Raw genomic sequence first — 16,683 nt, 5'->3', positions numbered from 1 at the left:
CCAAGACTCAAAGGCAAATCTAGCCTAGCAATCAAACGACATAATTCAGTTCTAACTACTGCAGGGTTATACTCAAAGTGTGCCACATGGCAATCATAAGCAAAATGCAAATTTGTTTGACTAGTAGTAGTAGCAGCTTGTTGCTTACGTAAACAAGACCTAACATGCCTTCCCAAATGACCGGTACCTATACTAGATCTAGCGGTTAATATTTTCTTACAGAATTTGCATTTAGCGCCATACCTCACAGTCTTACCATTGACGTCCTTATCGAGCGGGTCCAAATACTGCCAAACATCCGATGTCAACGTTCTTTGCCTCTTGCTGGTGCCAGTAGGTTGGGTGCTCGCGGTTCTCGAGGTAGGGCTCCGGCTCCCGATCAGCGTAGATGTAACACCCTAATGTAATTTCCCCAAATTTTAAGGAATTTATTTGAGATTAAATAAATTTTCCAGGGCTTTCTCTAATTTACCTTGCATTTAAAGTAATTTTAAAACGCAAGTAATTAAAATTTATTATAGGATCATCTTGTTTGTGCATTCATGCTGGCGCATTGGTTTTATTTGTGTGGAGCGTATAGGGTTTGAATTCAAATAGTTTGGTTTGAATAGATTGAGTATAGAAAAGGAAAAGGAAAGAAGATGAAAGAGGAGAAGGCAGCCCAAACCCTCTACCAGCCCGGCCCAGCTCTTCCCTTTCCCCTTCTCTATCCCGCATGGGCCACGCTCGGCCCATCTCTTTCCCCTCTCTCTTTTTTTTCCTCCGCAGCCCAGCAGCCGCTCCCCTCTTTCCTTTCCCCCGCGTGGGCCGCGCCCGGCCCATTTCCTCCCTCAGCTCGGCCTCCCCACTCGCGCGCCGCTCCCTCCTTTCTCTCTCTGACCGCCGGGCCCCTCCTGTCAACGCCTTTCCTCTCCCCTTCCCCTTTCTTCTCCGGCGCTCAACTCCTCCCCGAGATCCCCGGCGAGCTTCCCCCCTGGGCCCGCACGACGAGACTCCTGGCCGGGCTTTATCTAGCGACCCCGACCCCCTGCGTCTTGTCCCCAGTCTTGGCGGCGCTCTCAAACCCTAGAATCCCCTCCGCCTTGCTCCGCCGCTCGGCGCCCCTGCTCCACCGTGGGCTCGCCCCTCCACCGCACCGCAGACTTCGTCGAGCCACGACGCAGCTTCGCCACGTGCCCAGGAACCCTTCTGAAGCTTCAATTCCAACCCCGTCCCCTGCGGCCGCCAGGATTGCGCGTGAGCAACTCCGGTGAGCCCTCTGTCCGTCGTGCGATTCCTGGATGCCGGCGATCCCGGGACCTTCCTCACCTCCTCTACACCTCCACAGGTCCCGCACAGACTCCCTCGACGGATCAGCAGGCACGGGGCACCCCTACAATGACCCGTTCGCGTGCGCAGTATCGGTTTCCGCCGCCGGACGTCACCGTCGACGCTTTTGCACGCCGCCCCGACCAATCCAGACCCTCGGTGAGCAATACCCGACGCCCCTCTTCCTGTTGCGCGTGCTGTAGTGTCGTGTAGCGCACTCTAGTGGCCGAAACACCACCCCGGCATTCCGTCGCCGCCGCTCGCCGTGGCAAGACCCGACCCGGCCCCAATCCGCCGCACCGACTACCCAGACGGGTTCGCCGTCGTTCTCTCTCTCTCCCCGGCGCAGTCCTGACCACCCAGAGCCCCGGAGGACCGAGTCCGGTCGACTCCGATGAACTTCCGGTGAAGCCCGCCATGGAAACACCTCGCCGGCGACCCATCCGGTAGGCCCGAGCCGGCGTCGCGCGAGGGCCGTCCGATCGATGGTGAACGTGTGAGATTAGGTCGCGAACTCATTTGATGTGAGCTGTAAGATCGTGATCCGAGCGACCATGTCCGTGCGTACCGCTTCGGTGCGTGGGCTGATCTGAGCCGCCCGATCGGAAGAGGACGCTCCCGATTAGATCCTAACCCCATCTCATCCTGGCCCTTGAATCCAGATCCAGCGGATCAGATCCTCCAATACCGTTTCGCTCTCCTTTTTAAATCCAAGCCGCACAGTTCAAATCCAACCGCCAGGATTAGATCCAGATCGTGATAGATCCAAACCGTCAGATCCAAATCCTTCGGCCCAGAATAAAAGATACCGTTTCAGCTCGGTATTCTTGCTAAAGAGCCCCTGTCTTTTGGAGAAATCAACCCGCAGTACTCTCTAGTTCAAAAGTAATTACGGTTAAGTCCTGTTTTATGCTTTTAGGCCCCTGAGCTTCCGGGAATTAGTACCCGCCGTCCAGCCCTAGGGTTTTTAGCGGGTTAGCCCCTGCGTCTAGCCTTTAATTACATTTAGACCCTCGGTTTTTGCACAGAACCCCCTGGTTTTCCCTGTTTTCTTACAGAAAAGCCCCTGTACCTTGTTTTAGCCCTAGATTTCACGTTCTAGCTCCGTTTTAGGTGTTCTTTATGTCCGCGCGATCGTTGTAACGCGTAGAATAGCTTTAGACTAGTCTTGTGTGCTGTTTTGATGTAATGTTGTACTGTTTCTTATCTTTTGTCCTTGTTTGCATGTGTGTGCATGTGTGGACCATGCTTGATGATTACGATCGTGAGTAGACGTCGAGCCACCGGAGCAGTACCAGGAGCCGCCATCTTCTGAGCAGTTTGAGCAGCAGCAGGAGAGTTTCGAGGAAGGCAAGTATAACATGAACCTCCTATCACTTTTTAATACAATTTCATATTGCATTTTAATTCTGTATGCCTATAAGGATTTTCTAGCCACCTTTATCCTTTATATATATATATACCTTGGGTTGCATTTTGGTTAGTTGTGCTAGGTGCTGCGCTCTCACACACCTCGGTCCTTTTAATTAATTTGATTAATGGTTATATGCAACTTAATCCTGAGGGCGGCCCTCTGTGCTGTGTGCTTGAGTGGCTCACGTCTTCTTAAAAGATGTTTTGTTAGGAACTTGGTTTAGGGGGCCAGCACGGTGCTTAGTGCTTGGTTGGCCACTCTCCGTAAGGACCGGTTCATAGAGCGACAACCTGGGACAACCGCGCAACCACAAGACTGGAATAGGACGGTCTTGACTTACTAATTAGGTCGTGTTGGTTCGGGAGTAACTTACCTGCGTGGGCAAGAGGGGTGGTAGGCTTCAATGGTCCCTACTCCTCCGGCTTGGTCTGTGCTGTGTGCTTGTACCCCCGGAGGTGGGCCCCATCGTCGCTGATCCAAAATCCTTAGCGGTTACACCTTACCAACGTGATCCTTTGTAACGGTCTCGTAGTGTGCTTGCTAGCCATCTCACCTAAGGAAGTGTGATGAACAACTAGCGTAGCTCACGACTTGTGGGTAAAGTTGTGCAACCTCTCGAGAGTGTAAAACTGATATATCAGCTGTGCTCACAGTCATGAGCGGCCCAGATCCTCCTTTTGATTAGTGGGGTTATCTACCTTTGATTAGGGAGATTTCCGGATGGTTTCGGTTTGGATGGTTCCCAGTAGTTCTTAATTAATATTGATTAATTTATTATACAATCGGGTTTATGGTAATTCATCCACTTGTAGTAATTAGCTTTAATAAAATTCTGCCAAGACTAAAAGCTAATGCAGTCGAGTCAGCCAACCCTAGAGCCTCATAGTTTGTGTTATACTTGTTGAGTACTAGTTTGTACTCACACTTGCCTCTCTACTCTGCTGTTCTCTTGGATATCTTCGACTGCTGCTCAGTGCCCGGCAACGTGGAGGATTACGTCAGCGGCTTCGACGATTTCTAGGCGTTTGTCTCCCAGTCGATGTCCCTGTGGCGCCCAGCTCTACATGTATCTCTTTTACGCTTCCGCAACTCTTGAACCGATTCTTGATTCGGTTGTAATAAAATAATTCATTTACGATTTATAGTATTGTTATTCGTGGTATGTGTTATGATATCTTGATGATTCTGTTGTATATATGCGTGACTTGATCCTGGCGCATATATGACTGCTCGATTTATGTCCTTTATAAATCGGGTGTGACAGTCGAGTCTGGTTGCGTGCCAGGGCTACCACCAAACAGGGGGTCGCCGTCGTCGCCAACATCGTCTTCATCGTCCCCGGCACACCCACAGGCCCGAATATCGTCGTTGATGGAGCCGGAACCGGAGCTAGATCCGGCCATGGCGTGCAGTGGAGGAGGAATTGAGGGTGTGGCCGAGGTGGGGGTGCGGCCGACAGGAGGTGCCGGCGCGGCGGAGGGGTTCTGGTCGCAGCGTAGGATCTGGGTGATGCGACACCACGACGGAGGAGCGCCAGACATGGTGTTTGAAGCTCGACGGCCGGTGACGTGCGGTGTGGCGGAGAGGTTGGGGTCGCCCGACGGAGGAGGTTGGGGTCCACCGGCGTCCGATGGAGGAGGTGGCGGCTCCTCGCAGGGCTGCCGGCTCCCGGCGCAGGGGCGATTCGTGGCTGCCACCGTGGCGCCGATGCTTGAGCTTCATCTTCGATGGGTGGCGGCGACAGGGCGGACGGGAGCCGGGCGGTACTGCGGCGGCCGGCGCCGGTGGTGGCGCGGTAGGGTTTGGAGTGGGGCTCGGGACGGGATCGCGAGGAGCCGAGGAGTCGGGGTCGGGGGGAGTGGGACTGGTGGAATGGCCTGGGACTGGGAGCTGGGGGGTCGCCGGGTCGGATAGTTAAACGGGCCAAACAGGCCGGGCTCGGGCTGTGCTTGTGCACCGTGGGCCACCCAGACCGAGCGCCGTGCCGCATGGGCCGCGCCTAAAAGGGTCGTGCCCAAGCAGGCCCGTGGGCTTACGGCCAGGCCCAAGCATGGCCCTGGACGTGCTCCGGGCCGGCCCGGGCACGATTAAGGCCGTGCCGGGCCGTGCTCGTGCGGGGCCAAAATGGCCGGGCCGCGGGCCGGCCCGTTTGCACCGGGCCAAACATTCAGGTATAGGCCTGGGGTGGAGTCGGTCGGGCACGTGACAGGCATGATGAGGAGTTGACCGATGACACGCCGGCGACGGCGACGGAGAGCGCTGTGGACTCGACTCTGAATCCATCCGCCTCCACTGGATCGATCTCCCGCTCCCCTTTCCTCCTGATCTCCTCCTCTGTCCCTGCTGCCTGGGGAGAGGACGGCCAGCCATGGCCCCTCGATCTCTCGCCGCCCTCCTCCTGCTGCTCCTCTTTGCCGCCGCCACCTACCCCTCCACCCGCGCCGCCACCAGCAGCAGCAAGGACGAGGAGGAGGATCTCCAGTACCTCATCGACAACACCGGTGACATCCCCGACAACGACCCCGACGGATGGCTCCCGGACGCTGACGGCGACGGCGACTACGGCGACGACGACGACCTCTTCGAGGACCAGGACCTCCTGGACCAGCAGCCGCAGATCGACGAGACCCACGTCGTCGTCCTCACCGCCGCCAACTTCTCCTCCTTCCTCGCCGCCACCCGCCACGTCATGGTCGAGTTCTACGCCCCCTGGTGCGGCCACTGCCAGGAGCTCGCCCCGGACTACGCCGCCGCCGCGTCCCACCTTGCGGCCCACCACAGCCAGAGCCACGTCGCTCTCGCCAAGGTCGACGCCACCGAGGACACGGACCTCGCCCAGAAGTACGACGTCCAGGGATTCCCCACCATCCTCTTCTTCATCGACGGCGTCCCCAAGGACTACAACGGCGCGAGGACCAAGGATGCCATCGTCGAGTGGATCAACAAGAAGCTCGGTCCGGGGGTGCAAAACATCACCGCCGTCGACCAGGCCGAGAGGATACTCACAGGGGATGACAAGGCCGTCCTTGCCTTCCTCGACTCGCTATCTGTACGAAAACACACGCACTCTCTCGAGTCTCGACTAATAATTGCTCTTCTATTCATTTCTAGACTGATTTCTCCTCTAGCCAGTTATCTATAAGAATTTCTGCCCAATTCAACCTGGTCAAATGCTACTGTCTCATGCAAAGTTCCTACACCTTGAGGCGCCAAATGAGGGTACCTCTTACTAAGTTACTGTCATCTTTTCAAATTCTACAGGGTGCTCACAGTGATGAGCTTGCAGCTGCTTCAAGGCTGGAAGATAGCGTCAACTTTTATCAGACTTCAAGTCCCGATGTTGCTAAGCTTTTCCACATCGACCCAGCAGCAAAGCGCCCATGCGTAGTATTGCTCAAGAAGGAGGAGAAGTTGACCTTCTTTGGTAGGTGTCTTCATCTCTAAGTTGTTCTAGGTTTCAGTACCAGCCTTCTCTTCCAATTTTTGTGCAGGTGTTAACAGTTGTAATCCAATGTTTTCATGCAGATGGGGAGTTTAAAGCATCAGCGATTGCCGATTTTGTGTCTGCAAACAAGCTTCCTTTGGTTACTACACTAACTCAGGAAACTTCCCCTTCAATTTTTGGCAATTCAATCAAGAAGCAGGCATGTCATGTTGACTACAATAGGATCCCTTTTCTGCATTGTAACATATTTTTTAATCCATGTGCTATTCCTTTGCTGAGGCTCTGTATTATTTTGCAAATCAGATTTTACTATTTGCTGTTGCAAATAAGTCCTCGAAAGTTTTGCCCATCTTTAAGGAAGCAGCAAAGTCATTCAAGGGAAAGGTAATTCTTTCTGTTGACCCATCCAATTTTGTTTGAACTTCCTATCCTTATTAATCCTTTTCTTTTTTCCATGTTCTATGTTCAAATTCATATCCTACTCATCAGTTGTTTTCCTTGTGCTACTTCTTTTTTTGCTCTTGGTTACTTCTTGGTGTTTGTGTGTTGTACTAAACTGATGAGGTGTGTTGACGTGCAGCTATTATTTATCTTTGTGGAGCGAGACAATGAGGAAGTTGGTGAACCAGTTGCCAACTACTTTGGTATTACTGGACAAGAGACCACTGTAAGGCCTCGTTGTTTTTGGCATCATTGGCTTTCACTTCATGTAATTGTGTTACCATTCGGTAAATTCCGTTTGCATGCCTCTGCAGGTTCTTGCTTACACTGGGAATGAAGATGCTAGGAAATTTTTCCTTGATGGTGAAGTGTCACTGGATGCCATTAAGGTAATTGCTGAAATATGCCCATAGTTCCGCACCATATGAGAATTAAGAATTCAACTATCGCTAATGGTTAACAGAGAATGTTCGTTATGCTACTAATCCGAAGTTGACTTGTGTGTTTCATTAACCATTACTTGACTTTAGTCTTTTCTTTCCATGTGTTTTTTTCTGTTGATAAAAGGAAAAAGTCCATTTTACTACCCTCACCAAATCACTTTGTCTGCTTAACCCCCCGAACAAATTCAGACTCGATTTACTTCCTTAAACTATTTCAGTTGGTCCAATCTACCACGTAATGGGATTTCTCTTTTTTGTTTCTCTGTATACAAGTTGAGTTTTAAGTTCAAATTTTGCAAGGTGACTTGTAACATGATATCCGATGTTAGAAAAATATTTTAAGAATTTTTCACGATTACTTTTCATGCAATTTTGTATCATTAGGATAAATTTTATATTAAATATTCCTAACCTATGAAAATAACCATGTAAAATTCTTAAGTATTTTCTAACATAAGGCATCATGTTCTCCATCCACTCTTTTTTTGAAACAGAATTACTTCCGGCTTTTATAGAAAGCGATTGTTTGTTTACAGAACCACCGCTGGGGCTACCAGCTAACCAGAGCCGTACAGAGTTCACAGAAAGGCTTAAACGCAAAACTAACGCACACCACACAAAAACTAAGGGAAATCTTCGGACACTTTGCGTCTTGTCTCCGCGCCGTTGTACTGCACCCACTCCATCATCTTCACCCTGTGGTCTTCCAGCTTGACTCGATCTTCTTCAGACAGTAGTACCCCCCATTTCTGTGAGAAGAAGTCAATTTTGTACAGAACACCAATAGGCGAAGCAGGAAATCTGTGTTCGATAGCCATTTTATTCCTATTGGTCCACAAAGCCCACGCAAGAATGGCTCTGAGATGAAACCCCGGGCTCTGAGGAGGGATCCAACTAGCGAGAAAATCAGACAGGTTTCTAGGAGTGCGATCCCAACCCAAGACCTCCTTAAAGCACCCCCAAACAAATTTAGCCATGACACATTCAAAGAAGATATGATTTACATCCTCTTTCTTTCTACAGACTACGCACCGTTCATCGCCCTTCCAATTCCTTCTTTTTAGAGCCACCCCGGTTTGCAATCTATCCTGAAATGCAAGCCATAAAAAGACCTTAAGCTTCAGCGGCATTTTGTTCTTCCAAACACCCCCCCCCCCCCCCCCCCCCCCCCCCCCCGATTTTTCTAACCTCCAGATCACCTCATCCTTTTGACGAGTTAACCATGTATCCTCTAAGTTCGACATTAAGGTCATGTTCTCCATCCACTCACAAAGTTTAAACTTAAAACTCAACGTATACATGGAGAAACAAAAAAGACAAAATCTCATTAGGGGGTAGATTGGACCAACTGAATAGTTTGAGGGAGTAAATCGAGTGGGATGGAGGAAGGGAGTAGGTAGTCTGTAGTGCACTTTAAGAAGCATGCGCCATTTGATACCCTATTACATATGGACCCATATTAATTTTCAAGAGTGTGGCAGTCCATTGAAGAGTGAAGAGCGTGCTAATCGACTGAGCTATCTATTTCTAGCATACAACATGTACCTGCCTATATGGCACACCAGCATGACCCTCTCCCTTGGATAGGCTGGTACAGTTTGAGAATGGTGCATTTTTTTTTACACTTTTCTTTTAGTCATAGGCTGGTACATGTTTAAGAATGGTGCATTTTTTGCACTTTTCTTTTAGTGTGATATTATATGCAATGCTTTAACTAACATATGAATACTCTGATAAACAGATTGCAATATGCTTTTTATCAAAATTACCACTTCCCTGTACGATAATTTCTTTTTTGTTCAGTCTACTGGTGACATTTTGGCGAATTTCTTTAAGAAACCCCATCTATTTAGTACCTCCAATTTTTTTCGGCTCTTGCACAGGACTTCGCTGAAAGTTTCTTGGAAGACGAGCTCACACCATTCTACAAGTCTGAACCAGTACCTGAATCTGTGAGTGAGTCTTGAGAATTATCTGATATCCCCTTTCTACACTCAGAATACTTCACTTAGACATTCAACATTGCGTTTCCATACAGAATGATGGTGATATCAAAATTGTTGTTGGGAAGAATCTGGATCTGATAGTTTTGGATGAATCGAAAGATGTCCTTCTGGAGGTATGACATTTAAGAAAGGGGCATTTTGCATGGTTGCACCCCCCCACCACATGCCCCCAGGTTTGAGGGCTAATTATGAATTTCCCTCCTTTTTTTAAAACTTCGCACCATTATCCCATACTTCGCTTACGAACCAGGGGCAACAGTTCAACATGGAAAAAAGGGGTACAAACTCATAGTTATGCCCCAAGGAGGGGACACCATGCAATCATGTCTTTAAGAAAGTAGACTTATTTGTCGTCCATAATGATGTGCCATTCCGGATGCAGATATATGCACCGTGGTGTGGGCATTGTCAATCACTGGAGCCTACTTACAACAAACTAGCTAAGCATCTACGTGGCATTGACTCCCTTGTGATAGCCAAAATGGATGGAACTACCAATGAGCATCCACGTGCCAAGGTATGTATTACTGCCTTTGATGGTTGATTTTGGCTGACCATCAATTTTCTTAAAATGGCTATGGCTTTCCTCCTTTATATTTAACGTTTTTAAAACCTTATATGGTATCTGAGATGTGGCTTTGACCTTTACATTTTTGTAACTTATGTTACTAGGATTTGTAACTGTTGTGTTGCTGTTATGCCACTAGGATTCATAAAAATTGTAATACCGGAAACATATTTGTGATGAAAATATCTATAGCCAACTGAAACATTCTGAACATATTGATTCACAGTTTGTCATGTTGTACTGCACGGATTCGTTTGCATGCAATATAACAAAAGAACAGTGGAAGCATTAAGTTTGGGAGGCGTTGCAGTATACAAACTTTGTCGGCTATGCTATCAGTAGTCATGAAACCTATGCGTGTACACTGTAGTTGTCAGACACATGAAAGTTACATATGCCATTCTTTTTTTGCTCAAAGTTGTTCTCTCTTATGGTGCACAAAAGAATATGGATCTGAGCTTGGTCTGCTGCTGCATGCATGTCAGAGTGTATTTACTATCTACTTCCAAGCAATGCTTGGGGAAGCTCATGCACTTTGATTTTTTTGATTCAATGCTTGTGAGAGAAACTTGTCGTCATGTTGGCACTATGTATTAAGACCTGTGATGCAACGTATCTGCTTCACTTGCACCTCCATACATTGTCACAGCTGATCGTGGATGGGTGTCTAGGTCGTAGATTGTAGTAGTGGGTAGATGGAGGTCGCTGACCCGGATGCTTGAACTTGGGCGGTGCCGTGTTGCGTCGCGCCCAAAGACGAGGCTCGGGATATGTTGGGGGTAAATTCTTTCTTGATTAACATGAATAGCTTAGGAGCATTATATAGCCCCCGTATAGACTCCTTACTTGACTCCAACTCAATCTCCTATCCAAATTTCCTAACAAACACAGGTTTCTCACATAAGACTCAAATTCCTATCTCTAAACCAATCTATACTCAAACGACTCAAACTCCACTACATGCTCGACTTGATCTAGGATTGGTGCTGGCCTCGTCCACACGTAACTGAGCATGACATCTCTCCCTCCCTCGCGAAACAGCTTGTCCTTGAGCTTGAAAGCTGGATAGCGAAGCTTGAACTCAGGTCCCCTCGTCGGACTCGTAACTGCCACCGCCGTCAGGGTAGTCGAGCATGATGCGCAATAGCTTCTTGCACCTGTGCCCTGAGAAAAATTTCTCATCACAATTATAACACAAGCCCTTTGCGTGGCGATCGGCCATCTCGTCAGGTGTTAGGAACTTCAGGCGCTTCGACTTGGCAGGCAACATGCCGCCGGACTCTGCTCCTGCAGAAAGAGAAAGTGACGTGAACGCACATGGTGAACCTTTAAGCAAGGCTCTTATTGCAGATAGTTTTTGCTGTAGTTTCATTAGGTTGTCTTCTTGAATGTCAATGCATGGTAATTTGATTAACTGTTTTCCCATATGCGTTAGTTTTCATGATACAGAATTGACACGTGCTTCCTGTTACAGCCTGATGGATACCCCACGATTCTATTCTATCCAGCTGGGAAGAAAAGCTTTGAACCTGTAAGTGCTTAACTCTCCTGAACCGGGTATTAATTGACCAGGCAACAAGGAAGTGTATGGTGTTGTGTCTCCTAAGATATGAACATTGACTGATTCAATGTGTTGGTTTGTTCTTATTATACTTTTCAGATCACTTTTGAGGGGGACCGGACCATTGTAGAGATGTACAAATTCATCAAGAAGTATGCTAGCATCCCTTTCAAGTTGAAGCGCCAAGACTCATCAAAGGCGAGAACCGGGAGCACTCAAACAGAGGGTGTGAGGAGCTCTGGTACAAATCTGAAGGACGAATTGTAGGGCATTGAAGTACCACGCAGCTTAGTGCTGGCTGTTAGTTTTGAGGTGGATCCTCCTCTGCAATCTTCCCTTTCTGGACGAGGGAATAGGAGAAATCAATACTGGTTATCGATCAAGTAGAAAGTGGTCAGTTGAGGACTTGGACAAGTCAGATGGGAACAAATCGGGATACGATCGAATAAAAAGCAAATCCTTTCCTTTATATGTTTGTTTTGATGCCTTTACTTTTGTTTCAGTTTTGGGAAAAGAGGGATGTGGTGGGGAAAGAGGGATGTGGTGCTCACTGTCACGGATTAGTACCATAGAAAGCCAGAAAGGACGGTTCATGCATACAACAAGGTCTCAGCAAACAAAAGATGGAGCTATATACAAACATAGCTAGCTGGAGGGGGAGCTGGTGCTGGACTGAACTAAACTAGAGAGGATTGGATGGTAGTGAAGCGAGCTACGATGGAGGCAAAGCAATCTCAAGGTCTGCCGCCGGTGGCTCCCTGGAACCATGACCTTCTTCTCCAGTTGTGGTTGTGGTCGGCGATGCCACATGCCTGGCCCTCCATCTGAGAATCTGGAGGAGGACAGAGTTGGTGCAGATGGCCATGCTGAAGCCGGCGAAGGTGGACAGGATGATGGCGATCACAGCTTGCATCCGCACCTGGTTCAGTAGATAAGCGTGTTTGATGAGATGTGATTGATGTTTGGGTGGCCACAGAGAGGATCTTACGTATCTGTAGAAGAGGTGGGTGAAGAGCACAATGAAGAGGAACTGCACTGCAGAGTAGATCCACACATATCTCCTGGACACCATCTTTGCTGTGGTTAGAGAGGAGAAGAGGCCGAGGACGCAGGCGAAGGGCAAGGAGATGGCCAGAGCCGCAGTCCCATGGTCGCCAACCTGGATGTAGTTCGGGGGTTCATTAGGTGGATCTGGTAGAACACTTGACAGGATTATGCAATGGCCAGGTAAACGGAGAGAAGGTGCAGCAAGCAACCAGCAGCTGTTCCAGGAAGCAGAAGTAGGCGAGCATGCTGATAATCACGAGGATCGGTGTGCCATGCCACACTCTGTACCGACGGCCGCGGCTGCTGGTGGTGGTGGCAGTGGGATCGGCTTGCTGCTGAGCACCCTGAGCCTGAATGGATGGATGGTCATGGAGGCGGCGCAGGGTGACGGGGAGGTTGAGCACCTCCTGGCTGCAGACGTCGCAAGTGCCGTTGCCCTTGATGCTGAACCACTTGATGGCGCATCCCCTGTGCGCCAGGGCCAGTTCACCCTTGCAGCAGCACTCCAGCTTCAGCACCGCCTCTTCCGACAGTGCCACCATGCAGATGCGGCACACCGCTTCCTCCACCGCAATGTCTTCTGCGGCCACCGCTGCTTCCTCCTCCCCGACGACTGCAGTGATGCTTGCCTCCGTTTGAGGAACAAGTGGCACCACTCTGAGGCGGAACACTCCAGCTGGGGCAGGGCCGGGGGAGCTGGAGTCCGCCACTCTCCTCAACCCTTTTGCCACCTTGAACCGCCTGCCGCTCGTAGGCACGGACTGGGAGCGGCATACCTGCTTCAGCTTCTCCTCCTCCTCCTTGGTGCTGCTGTTACCCTTGGCGATCAGGAAAAAGATGGGTTAGCAGACGGTGGCGGTGGAGAAGAGAACAACTGCTAGGTCTTGGGTGCTTACTGGAGTTAGAGCGGAGCAGTTGCTTGCGGCGGCATCAGGATCAGTTTGATCAATGTACTCCGAGGTGGACAGTGATGACGTCGCCCTGGCCATTCTGAAGCTGAAGAGCTTGGAGAAGGACAGCGACCGGATGCAGAGATCGCCGTCGGCTTGGCTTTGAGCATGAGCAGCAGGGGCAACGGCTGCTGTGGATCTCAGGCTGCGTGCTGGCAGCAGGCAGCTCGTCACCGACAGTGGCTTCTTTTGGTCCTCAGCAGATAGTGTGCCGCCATGTTGGATCGGAAGCTCGTCCGTGTCTTCCATTGGCAGAGTAGAGCTGCTAATGCCCGGCCCCTGCGCGTGCGCAGACTGCAGAGAGAGGGAGAAAAAAAAACAAATCGATGGGAAGCCAAACGTGGAGTTGATGTTGCAGAGAAGAAATGAAGTCGACGAGTGACCTGTGTTGGATTGTGATGAGCCATGGCAACCTCCGGCGACGGTTGCTGCTGCTTGCTTTCTGCAGCTTCCATGGTTGGTTAACTGTGGCGTGTCACGCGTTGCTGTTAGGATCAGACTGTGATCGACACTAGTAATTACTGAAGCTGATTGGAAGGTGAGGGGCGCAGGACGGACTGAATGGTGAGGTGGGAACGGGAGAAACGAGCAGCCCTCCATGCTCACCAGTCCAGAAGCCGTGTTTATTTTGACAGCGAGTTGGCACGCGACTGATGCGATGATTGCTTGACCTGCTATCTACAACTACCATGCACCTCGATCACCTCACGAATTGTTGTTGCCCATTTTCTGCCTGCGCTGCCTTGGGAAGTTTGCCACCATTCATAAGTCATAGCAGTAGGAGCCAGCCAGCATTAATTTTCCTTGATATTTTCTTCCCCGCTACTGTACTGGTAGTCATTTGGAGTCACGTTGCTGTTGCTTCGTGGCTGTCCATCTGACTTGCAGATCTATATGGCACTCATTTTTCCTATCAGGAACCTTTTTTGCGAGGAGGGTTCCAATGAATCCCGTCGGATTTAACTTGTCACAGATTAAAGAGTGAAATCTAGATGCTTCTTCATCCAAAAAAAGCTAGGCAACTGATGCTATTTCCAAAACAGATCTTATATTACAAATTTTTCCAGTAAGTAAACACGGTACGGCCAGACCGCTTTCTTGTATTTTTTGCGTGGAGAATGAAAAGTCGTTAGATGGACAAAGTTAAATGGGATACGGTATTACAGTGAGATAATAACGGAGCTAAAACATATCCCTAACCAAGGACAGGTGCAAAGGGGGCTCTTCTCCCCCTCCTCTACATTCATTTCTACAAAACATGGACTTTTTCGTGGTGGGCACCCATTGGTCTGTTTTAAATTTCCCATGAGCTATAGTACATTTTTTTTTATCATTTTTGTCTTGAGCCATTTTCTCACCCGTTTATGAGCTATTTCCTCATGTTTAGATATGATTCCATATGTTGGTGATATTCATAACCATTTCTGCAAAACTTGGACGTTTTCATGGCAAGCACCTGTCGACTCATTTTTGCCTCCCGTGAGCTACAACACAGATTTTTTGGTTGTTTTCGCCCGGAGCCGTTTTCACCCGTTAATGAGCCTTTTCTTCTTTCCTCCCGTTAGAGCATGATTCCAAATATTGGTGACACTAAAAACAATTTTCAAAGAACTTGGCTATTCCTGTTGGGCACCCGTTAGTCCGATTTTGGCCTCTTGTGAGCTGTTACACACATTTCCTTATCGTTTTCACCCGATAGGGATTGTATATCTATCAACTCCTAGAAATTTAATGCATAAATAGTTTGGTGCATAGTTTTGAAATTAAATGATATGCTCCGGGGCTTGCTTTCTTCCTACTCTTGTTCTGCTTGCTAATTTTCTGAGCCTTGGGGTCTTTCTTTGGTTTAGCTTATTGCCTTAGCTCTTGCTGCTCTTGCAGTTCAGCAATTAATTTATCAACCACGTCCTCTACTGCGGGCTCTAAATGTATGCAAGCATGAATGCAAGTTAAAAATAAGTGCAACAATTTTTACAAACTTTACAGGGCAATCATTGATCGAGTATAAATCAAGTTTTGGACCACAAAGCAACATGGTTGGTATGGATGATAATAGTGATCAGATTCTATCAATTGTCTTGTGTGAAGTATTTCCTTCATTGAATCTATAAACATCTCATTTAAACTACACAAAATTACTCATGTAGTTTGGTAGGAAAAATGATACTAGCTAATGCTATGATCATGGATTAAATCAAGATTTATTGCTTCATGCATTCTCAGGTTCTACACTGAACTTAAAATGGTAACCATTCTGTCCCTCAACCATATATAAATTTTATACTGCAAGAACGATACATTTGCTATTCATAATGACATGGCTCTGACAAGTTAGGAACAATAAATTTAATAAACCAATTTATGGCCATGTTCTGGTCATGAGCAACTTTCAATGGTGAATCTATGGACAAAGTAATTTTCTATAATGTTCTCAGTAATTTAAATGAATATTATCTATCTATTTTCAACGAAACATGCTGTGATAGAAATAAAATGGTATTAAATATCAAAATATTTTTCTAGAGGTGAAAACATTACTGAAGCTAAAATGTCATAAAAGAGCTTTTCTATGAAGTTTCCATAATTTTACCATGTATAGAAATATTTATAAACATGCTGTGATAGAAATAAAATGGTATTAAATATCAAAATATTTTTTCTAGAGAAGAAAACATTACTGAAGCTAAAATGTCATATAAGAGCTGTCGGTACATACGGACAGGGGTACCTCCTGCTAGGGTGTCCAGACCCTTAGCGCGTCACTACCGCCTCACAGGTAAGGGCGCGATGGTGTCCGGCTCCGGCGTGTGCGCCAAGCGCATCGTGGTGGACGTGCGCCACCACATGCTCGGCCGTCTATCCTCCATCATCGCCAAGGAACTACTCAACGACCAGAAGGTCGTGGTGGCCCACTGCGAGGAGATCTGCCTCTCTGCGGGCCCCGTCTGTCAGTAAGTCGTCTGACAGGGTCCCCAACCAGATGGGCGCAAGGTTATCCGTGACCTCGCCCTGGTCCTATGGGTGACGGGGCGTATGGCCCGGGCCTGACAAGCTGGGATCATGGTCTTCGGACCTCCCCCCCGTGCTCATATAGGTCCGGCGCCTCCACGTGCCCATGAGAACAGCATGCTCGGGAATGGCCTCCACAGGCCCGGACCCCCCAGGGGGTCCGGCGCCGCCACGTGTGGGAGCCAGGCCCCTCTGGGCCTGTCTACCCGGACTAGCCTCAGGGGGCTGGACCTCCCCGTCCCCCCAGAAGGGGTCCGGTACCGCCACGTGCCGTCAAGGTGGTGACCGCAGGGCCGGCCCTACCACGTGCCCGTGGCAGAAGGCCCTCCGCGGGGCACCGGCCCAACTACCGCATTTAATGCGGGTAGATGGACTGCGCGTGCCCAAGACAGGGCATGACTTGCCCACTGACACGCTGGGCAGGTATGCTGACACCACGGTAAGCCCGCCTGTTTTCAAGGCGGCGTGTCACATCACTGTGCACTGTGCAC

At 49.0% G+C, this 16,683-nt stretch overlaps 2 protein-coding genes across 4 annotated transcripts; one reads left to right on the top strand and one right to left on the bottom strand.

Annotated features, from left to right (window-relative positions):
- Positions 1-4,935: 4,935 nt before the first annotated feature.
- Positions 4,936-11,655, top strand: LOC112878014 (protein disulfide isomerase-like 1-4). The gene is made up of 11 exons (XM_025942402.1): positions 4,936-5,771; positions 5,984-6,146; positions 6,248-6,366; positions 6,471-6,551; positions 6,748-6,834; positions 6,923-6,997; positions 8,935-9,003; positions 9,090-9,170; positions 9,440-9,574; positions 11,100-11,156; positions 11,286-11,655. Exons 1-11 carry the CDS (start codon positions 5,091-5,093, stop codon positions 11,451-11,453), a joined length of 1,716 nt encoding a protein of 571 aa, XP_025798187.1. The 5' UTR covers positions 4,936-5,090; the 3' UTR covers positions 11,454-11,655.
- Positions 11,656-11,725: 70 nt separating this feature from the next.
- LOC112878025 lies at positions 11,726-13,816 on the bottom strand. 3 transcript variants are annotated; one of them, XM_025942422.1, is made up of 4 exons: positions 13,130-13,816; positions 12,443-13,051; positions 12,175-12,345; positions 11,726-12,105 (listed from the first exon to the last, which is right to left on the bottom strand). In XM_025942422.1, exons 1-4 carry the CDS (start codon positions 13,781-13,783, stop codon positions 11,899-11,901), a joined length of 1,641 nt encoding a protein of 546 aa, XP_025798207.1. In that variant the 5' UTR covers positions 13,784-13,816; the 3' UTR covers positions 11,726-11,898. The 3 variants fall into 3 exon arrangements, with proteins under 3 accessions (XP_025798207.1, XP_025798213.1, XP_025798197.1); XM_025942428.1 differs by having other exon boundaries at positions 11,726-12,345; positions 13,130-13,477; positions 13,567-13,816; XM_025942412.1 differs by having other exon boundaries at positions 11,726-12,345.
- Positions 13,817-16,683: the final 2,867 nt, after the last annotated feature.

This window comes from Panicum hallii, chromosome 1 (genome assembly GCF_002211085.1).
Source record: "Panicum hallii strain FIL2 chromosome 1, PHallii_v3.1, whole genome shotgun sequence".
Lineage (NCBI taxonomy): Eukaryota > Viridiplantae > Streptophyta > Magnoliopsida > Poales > Poaceae > Panicum > Panicum hallii.
The sequence above is the reverse complement of the archived record's forward strand: the minus strand, read 5'-3'. Positions and strand labels throughout refer to the sequence as shown.